Genomic DNA, 8,654 nt, shown 5'->3' with positions numbered 1-8,654 from the left:
TAAAATTTTCATCATTCTTTATTGAAAAAAATCACTAAACTAGAACATATGCCAATGTAATAAAAACAGCAGAGAATATACAACCTGCGCCTCCTACATATATAGGTTTCCCTCTGTGACTTTCTTGCTTTGCCGAGAGTTGTAGTTTTACAGAAGTTGGAAAACAGGTTGGAAACCACTGCCAAAGGCATAACTAATCGATCTTGAATCCGGCCTCAAAAGGCAAAGTTAATCAATCTCAGTAGATTGAAATCTACAAATGATCCCTGGGATTTACTGAGGATTTGCACCTATACATGATTCCTACACATTATCCACTACTAAGTGGAACTGTCATGTTAGTTTTTATTTTATAACTCTATAGTATAAATTAAAATAAGGAATTTTGTAATATATTTTATCAAAGAAATCTGCGTATTTCTCCTCCTGGACTGATCTGGCATTTACAATTCATGGGTAAAATCTGTATTCAGTGAAGACAGACTTTCCCATTACTGAGAATGGAGACGGCAGTTGATGTTTTTTAATATTTTATGGAGGAGTGAAGAGCCAGAGGTGGACACAGACGTTCTGCTCCTCCCTACTACATAGAATTTTATGAGCTCCAAATTTTCAAGACAGAATTTTCAGAAAGAAACGGATATATCTAATGAGATATATTCCAAGCGTTCTCGTTTTCATGTGCACTGTTGATTTGTGAAAAGAAAGTTAAAATGATACTTACTCCTTAAAAAAAGCTAATATTTTAGGTAGAAAAAATTCTACTACATCTATAGCCTTACCGCTACGTATATTTATGTCTTTTTCAGCACAATTTGAAGTGATGGATAATTAGGATCACACTGTCAGTATGACAAATGAAAATGACTGCTATCATCCACGTCTTCACCATCATGACCTAAAGCTGGATCATGTTGACATCTGTTGACCCCATACTCACTAGTGACCTCCGCACTTTATTCTTGGTGACTGTGCTGCACTTCTGTAGGATCTCCTCTGGTTTGGGTCTTGTGGGGATTTGGGGCAGGCCATACACTGATGTGGTCGTGGACAGTGAGATATCGGAGGTGCTCAGGAAAGAGACGCCACTATTGGAGGAGCTACGTCTACTCCCTGACACGCTCTCTAGATCCGAGTCCAGGTCAGATCTGGCTTCAGACCCCAGTGACGTGTTCCCCAATGACTGCAACCTTCCTCTATCGCTTCGTCTCTGCTCGTCTATCGATGGTCGGAAAGATAGAAACGAATACGTGTCTCCAAACCACCTATCTTCCTGCAGATTGGGTGTGGAACCAAGGCGCTCTCTGCCGAGGATATGATGGAACCTTTCACACGGGTTGGAGTACGGCTTTAGGTAAAGGGATGGGATGTAGCCGGTTCTTTTGTTGTATCTGTGGACATAAATGTACAATTTTATAACTTGGATAGGTCTAGAAAATCTTCTTTAAACTGCACCACACCTTTACATGGGTGGTGTCTGGTATTGTAGCTTGATTTCATTGTAGTGACTGGGACAGATGTTCCTCCTAGTCATGTTTTGATGATAGAATCACATGGAGAGTTACTTCTGGCCAGGTCAGCACTCCCGCTATGACTGTAGAGGAAACGAACCACTGGCCAGGTCAGCACTCCCGCTATGACTGTAGAGGAAACGAACCACTGGCCAGGTCAGCAGCCCCGCTATGACTGTAGAGGAAATGAACCACTGGCCAGGTCAGCAGCCCCACTATGACTGTAGAGGAAACGAACAACTGGCCAGGTAAGCACCCCCGCTATGACTGTAGAGGAAACGAACCACTGGCCAGGTCAGCACTCCCGCTATGACTGTAGAGGAAACGAACCACTGGCCAGGTCAGCACTCCCACTATGACTGTAGAAGAAACGAACCACTGGCCAGGTCAGCACTCCCACTATGACTGTAGAGGAAACAAACCACTGGCCAGGTCAGCACTCCCACTATGACTGTAGAAGAAACGAACCACTGGCCAGGTCAGCACTTCCGCTATGACTGTAGAAGAAACGAACCACTGGCCAGGTCAGCACTCCCACTATGACTGTAGAAGAAACGAACCACTGGCCAGGTCAGCACTCCTGCTATGACTGTAGAGGGAACCACTGGCCAGGTCAGCACTCCCGCTATGACTGTAGAGGAAACGAACCACTGGCCAGGTCAGCACTCCCGCTATGACTGTAGAAGAAACGAACCACTGGCCAGGTCAGCACTCCTGCTATGACTGTAGAGGGAACCACTGGCCAGGTCAGCACTCCCGCTATGACTGTAGAGGAAACGGACCACTGGCCAGGTCAGCACTCCCGCTATGACTGTAGAGGGAACCACTGGCCAGGTCAGCACTCCCGCTATGACTGTAGAGGAAACGAACCACCACGCTCATCTGTTAGGCAGGGTATTGTTTGGGTTCACAGTTTCGACACTCTCATAGGCTGCTCTGGTGAAAAGACCTGAACTGACTATGACTATGATATAGGAAGATGTTCTCCCACAGCCAATTATCTCTTACCCCCTTAACGACCTTTGATATACCCACATCACAGGTTTGGTGCATGTGTATGGAGAGGCTAAGGAGCTGAACTCACTGGATACAGAGCAGGTGCCAGCTGTGTTATACAGCCAGAAACTGTCTCAAACAGCCAAGATTGGAGCGAGCTCTGATCACTGCTGTTTAACCATACAGAATCTCACATTTAAATGCCCATGAATGCAATACGCCCCCATTCAATAGCAGGGTGACGATGGGTTACAATGGCAGCCGGGGCCTACTGAAGACATCTTTGTACTCCCATGAAGTCCAACTTGTGGCTGGGCTTCATTCAAAATCATTGAACTTCTTATATATTGCAATATTGGAGCATTAAAGTATATATTGCAAGTGGTCAAAAAGATCGCAGGTTCAAATTCACTGGAAAAAAAAACTATTTAAAAAGTAGTCGAATTTAAAAAAAAAAAAGTAAACAAAATCTACTCCAAAATTAAAGAAATTAAAAAAATGCATTGGAAATTACCACGTCCGTAAAAGTCCAACCTATCAAAATATAGAAATATTTAACCCCTCCAGTAAACAAAGTAAAGGAAAATACTTGGAAGCGGCAGAATTGAAAAGCACTTGCAACAAAAAAATAAATACAAATTGATCAAAATGTCATATGTAACCCAAAACCAAAAGAAATGACATCTTACATCGTAAAAAAAAAACCAAGCCCTCCAATAGAAAAATATTTATTTTTTACGGATCTCAAAAATTGCAACACAAACCAAATCTAACGTTATTAACATATTAAAAAAATGATATCTAATTGTACTGACCTGAAGAATCCTAGGATTTTTACTGCACACACAAAACCCCAAAACAATGGCTGAATTGTTGTTGTTTTTTTATTTTACCACACCTGTAATTGTTTGTCCCTACTTTTCACATCTTTATATGGTAATGTGAATGGTGTCATTTAAAACTATAGCTTGTTCCGTAAAAAAAACAAGTGTTCATATGACTATGCGAATGGAAAAATAAAAGAAAACAAAAGTGCAAAAAATAAAAATGGTAGCTTTCTTAAGGAGTATAGAATATAAAAAATATTTATGATCTATCCATATGAAAAATATGTGATTGCTGAGGCTCCGGCTGATTGAGAGAATGGGGGGTCTCAATGAATGAGATGTTACTGAGCATGTGCGACCACCGCTTCTATAGCGATGAATAGAGCAGTGGTCGCACGTGCTCAGTCCTGCTCCAATCACAGTGAGACTTTGGGACATCTCTTACGATCGGTGGTCGGATGTCCATCGATCAGACATCTATGACCTATCCGATGATGTATGTTGCTTATGGGATAACCCCTTAATCCTTTCCACCTGCCACTGGTGACTATATCTAGTATGTAACAGATCCTCCTCCATCGCTATTTCACCATTAAACCAAAACAAAAGTGAAGTTAAACACCCTAAAACGCCCCAAAATCCTCACCTGATGAGCCACCAGCCAGAATCTGATTTTCTCAAGACTTCCACCACGACGCCGATCCCCACAGAAAGTTCATCAAAATTCTGAGCCTGATAGCCTTTTATCACCACGCACAAGATACCTATTCAAGAATGGAGAAAATCAATGTCAGAGAAAGTCAGGACCCAGATCACTCTTATTATACACCCTTAAATGCTTTATTTTATTTATTTTTTTCAAATATCTTAACTGACTCTGAAAATATATTTAAAGTGGTCAGAATTGTTGTGTTAGGACACAGAGCACAAAATCTCCTGCAGACTTAATAAATAACATTCACTATACCTGCAGTCACCACCAGAGGGAGCACACTGCATACAGTTTATTCATAAAACTCAATAATAATTCAGTATGCAGTGTGCTCCCCCTAGTGGTGGCTGTTGAGATAGCATGAAAAGATTAGTGCCATTTGGCTACAGCAGAATAGGATAGATCATTTTGAATATGAATTTCTGACAATAATATGATAATTTGAGTTGAGGACTAAACAAATGAGCGTAAGATTCATCATACCTTCTTCTTGGCATTCTTTGACAATGTCAAATTCTTCTGTTTTTCTGTAATCTTGCAAATAAGGTGCTGGAAACCAGGCTAATTGTCGCTCTTCGTTCTCCACCAGCCACCATCCTGCGATTATAAGTGATAATTTACATATTTGCAGTTCACTTCCATCACCACTAGGCGGAGACACACAATCACAAATAATTTGGCATACAGGGGGTGTATGAGATCAGAATACATTAGTACCACTCCTGCCCACATTGTTGAATTTGAACTGAGCTACAATACCAGTCACCGCCTGTTAACACAAGTGGCGCTATTTCAGCAAAACACAGCAGCTGCTCACGTACCAGTGTTCTCCTTAAGCAGAACATCAAGGAATTCATATTGCTTCACTCTGAATGCCCGGTCCCTCAGATCCGCCGTCTCATAGTCGGCCATACACATGTATTTGGAGCATACGAGAGGAGCAGAGATATCGGGGGCGTGAGATGAGACGATCAGAGTCTCCTCTTTTTTCTCTGACGGCATTATGACGAGGCTGAAAGAAAAAAAAAGATGGAATGCTAAGACTCAGTCCAAGATTCTGGATCCTGACATGCAGATATGAGGCTTATTAAAGAGATGGATCTTCAGGCTTATTACCCTCTTAAAGGGGTGTTCCCACTTAACATACTTATGGCATATTGACAGCACCCCTCCCCTTCAGGGACACAGTTATTATGGACCTTGGGGGATTTTAAAAGATAAAAAAAGAATTTTATTTATTTATTTTTTCAATGTATTTTTTTTTTCATAAAAAGCGGGGGCTCCTCCTTCAGGAGGGAAGCTCCTCCTTCAGCAGGAAGGCTCCTCCTCCAGGGGGAAGGCTCCTCCTTCAGCAGGAAGGCTCCTCCTTCAGCAGGGAAGCTCCTCCTCCAGGGGGAAGGCTCCTCCTTCAGCAGGGAAGCTCCTCCTTCAGCAGGATGGCTCCTCCTTCAGCAAGATGGCTCCTTCTTCCGCAGGGAAGCTCCTCCTTCCGCAGGGAAGCTCCTCCTTCAGCAGGAAGGCTCCTCCTTCAGCAGGGAAGCTCCTCCTTCAGCAGGGAAGCTCCTCCTTCAGCAGGAAGGCTCCTCCTTCAGCAGGGAAGCTCCTCCTTCAGCAGGATGGCTCCTCCTTCAGCAGGATGGCTCCTCCTTCAGCAAGATGGCTCCTTCTTCCGCAGGGAAGCTCCTCCTTCCACAGGGAAGCTCCTCCTTCAGCAGGAAGGCTCCTCCTTCAGCAGGGAAGCTCCTCCTTCAGCAGGAAGGCTCCTCCTTCAGCAGGGAAGCTCCTCCTTCAGCAGGAAGGCTCCTCCTTCCGCATGGAAGCTCCTCCTTCTGCAGGAAAGCTCCTCCTTCAGCAGTGAAGCTCCTCCTTCAGCAGGAAGGCTCCTCCTTCAGCAGGGAAGCTCCTCCTTCAGCAGGAAGGCTCCTCCTTCAGCAGGGAAGCTCCTCTTTCAGCAGGAAGGCTCCTCCTTCAGCAGGGAAGCTCCTCCTTCAGCAGGAAGGCTCCTCCTTCAGCAGGGAAGCTCCTCCTTCAGCAGGAAGGCTCCTTCTTCAACAGGGAAGCTCCTCCTTCAGCAGGGAAGCTCCTCCTTCAGCAGGAAGGCTCCTTCTTCAGCAGGGAAGCTCCTCCTTCAGCAGGAAGGCTCCTCCTTCAACAAGGAGGCTCCTCCCTCTGTCTAACCGGTTAGCTGCCGTGATCACAAATGATTGCGGCATCTAAGGGGTTGAATCCAATCCAGGCCACCATATCTTTATAATAATGTTAGCTATGGAGGACTCTTCATAATCTGAACATTATATAGTCTGGGCAGATCTTCACCTGTCTTCAGGGAATGACGGCTTCAGGTCGCAGTGTTGTAGCGTGAAAAACTGAACCACAATATCGCTCTGTGAAATCTTGGCGTCCATCTTCAGCAAAGAATGTGAATAGGCCTCTAGGAGCCGTAGTCTTTCTAAGAACCTCTTGGAGACGTTCCTCTTCGTCACAGTCCTAGGAGCATCTGAAAAGAAGAAAAAAAAAATCAAATCTAGAAAGAGATTCCATTTTTAGAACCATGCTGCCACCTAGTGGTGACATTTGATAATGACAGGTTCTTCAAATTTTTTTTAGCCGTCACTTTAATTTTAAAATTCCAATTTTTTACTATTTTCTGATCTGATTTTTCCAAAAGTGGAAATCCCTGTTAAGCCTAATATGATGCACATGGATTTTTGTAACTTCTTTTAGGAACGATTATTAGCATTTTTTAACTATTTTTACTTATTTTTTCTCTTTTTCTGTGTGCCATTTTCGTCAACTCTAAATTTGTCAAGGAGCCATAAATTACACAATCCTTGTTTCAGTAAAAGCTCGTATAACAGCAATGCTGATTGTACTCGGTAGCCCTTAATCGGTGAGACGGACATAAGCTCCGAATCCCATACACTGTCATAAAGCTGCATGATATATTTTGTCTGCCTGCAGTCACCACTAGGGGGCGCTCAGGAGCTTACTGCAGACTGTATTATCATGAGCTCCCTCTGTTGGTGACTGCAAGCAGCTACACTTTTATTATTGATCTCCATGTTATTGACCTCTTTATATATTATCATAAAATAAATGCAATAATGTATCATTTTTCTTCTCACCTTGCAGTTTGGGCAGTGTTCTTTCTCTCTTATTTAGGGCTCCAGCTTCTAATGGGAATTTTTTCTTAAGATCCCTCTAAGTACAAAAGACGACATGCTTTATCATTCAGTAGCAGTATGCCTTTTCCTCTAATCTTAAACTGAATTTTCATATTTGAATACGTTAATTTTAGCCGACAGGCATAATACACTGAAATATGTAAGGATTGCAGTGTTTTACTGAAGCCGTTGCACAATTAAGTCCCCTACGTGGACTACCAAATTTAAAAAAAAAAAAAAAAAATAAACATTTTTGTAAAAAACGCAATAAAATGTTCAAAAAGATCAAAAAAGAGGTAGTCTGAAGAAAAATACCATAAAATGGTAAAAAAAATAATAAAAAAAAGATCAAAAAAGAAAAACAAAACCAATTTTTTTCTCCTAAATTAAAACAATAAAAAAGCAACCATAAAAGACACAGCTTTCAGAATAACAAATTTTTCAATTGTTCATAAAAGTTAATACATTTGGTAACGATCTACAGAATAAAATTTGCACGCATTTTATACCACGCAGCAAATTATTAAAAAATTGCTACATTATTATTATTTTTTTTTACAATTTCCTTCCTTAAAAAAAAATGTTTTTGAATTCTTATCCTTATATGCACCTTACCTGGAATTTCTTAAATTCTTGAAATGTTCGGTAGATCAGGACCTTGTTGTGGTCGGACCATGAAACTGAAAACATGTATGTCTGAAAGAGCAGAAGGCAGGCGAGAAATAGAGCTAAATGACTTATTATTAAACTTTTTATCATGCTGATATTTCGCGGTTCTATAACCCCAAAAAATTCCTGAAAAATCCGGGAAAAAAAATTCCTGTTGACACCAGAAAATATTTATTTCTATGGCTACGTTATGTTAAATAAGTCATATAAATAACCTAAATATAAAAAGGAATTGCAATATAAGCAACTTTCTAGCATTATTAATAATGTATTACAAATATAAAATAAATGTATTAAATGTGACTCTTAGTTTTGTATATTACTTACACGCTGGACGATAATACTGTGTATAATAGGGTCTCACCTTATCATTGCCATGCTGCATTAATCCAATGGCTTCAACATTGACGGGATGCCGGCTGCTACTTTCCTTCATCTTTGTGTAGATGCTAAAACTAAAGTCTGTACAAGGCAGACATAGCTCATGTATAGCCAGAAGGACGGGCTTGGGTTCTGCCCCTCCGGCCAATCACGAAGGTGTGTCTGGTTACTTTTACTGATGACTCATAAAATCATGTCTTGTCCTCTCTGGGGAAAAAATAATTGTACTCCGTCCTTCCTGTCCACACAGGTGTCTACAGCTGAAATCAGACTGATAGATACTGTATGTAGAGCTCAAATAGATTCCTGGCATAGCAGAGCGCACCGGCACTATGCAATAAGAAAAGTACTGAGTTATATAAATTAATTATTCCAAATACCCCTTCCCGACCTT

General features: G+C 41.6%; 1 protein-coding gene across 1 annotated transcript; it reads right to left on the bottom strand.

The window, feature by feature from the left end:
- Window positions 1-8,384, bottom strand: LOC138656334 (NADPH oxidase organizer 1-like). Its single transcript, XM_069743681.1, has 8 exons — window positions 8,244-8,384; window positions 7,826-7,906; window positions 7,172-7,247; window positions 6,363-6,543; window positions 4,868-5,058; window positions 4,530-4,643; window positions 3,981-4,098; window positions 1-1,391 (listed from the first exon to the last, which is right to left on the bottom strand). The coding sequence occupies exons 1-8, from the start codon at window positions 8,313-8,315 to the stop codon at window positions 899-901; spliced, it is 1,326 nt and encodes a 441-aa protein (XP_069599782.1). The 5' UTR covers window positions 8,316-8,384; the 3' UTR covers window positions 1-898.
- Between the last annotated feature and the right edge of the window lie 270 nt (window positions 8,385-8,654).

Source organism: Ranitomeya imitator, unplaced genomic scaffold (genome assembly GCF_032444005.1).
Source record: "Ranitomeya imitator isolate aRanImi1 unplaced genomic scaffold, aRanImi1.pri SCAFFOLD_161, whole genome shotgun sequence".
Classification (NCBI taxonomy): domain Eukaryota; kingdom Metazoa; phylum Chordata; class Amphibia; order Anura; family Dendrobatidae; genus Ranitomeya; species Ranitomeya imitator.
This window is presented reverse-complemented; position numbering and strand designations above follow the sequence as displayed.

Excerpts from the sequence above, each read along its gene's own strand:
- LOC138656334 (XM_069743681.1), bottom strand. The coding sequence starts at position 8,315 with ATGAAGGAAAGTAGCAGCCGGCATCCCGTCAATGTTGAAGCCATTGGA. Across the intron at positions 7,907-8,243 it reads TGCAGCATGGCAATGATAAG|ACATACATGTTTTCAGTTTC; the intron begins GTGAGACCCTAT and ends CTGCTCTTTCAG. Across the intron at positions 6,544-7,171 it reads AACACTGCCCAAACTGCAAG|ATGCTCCTAGGACTGTGACG; the intron begins GTGAGAAGAAAA and ends TCTTCTTTTCAG.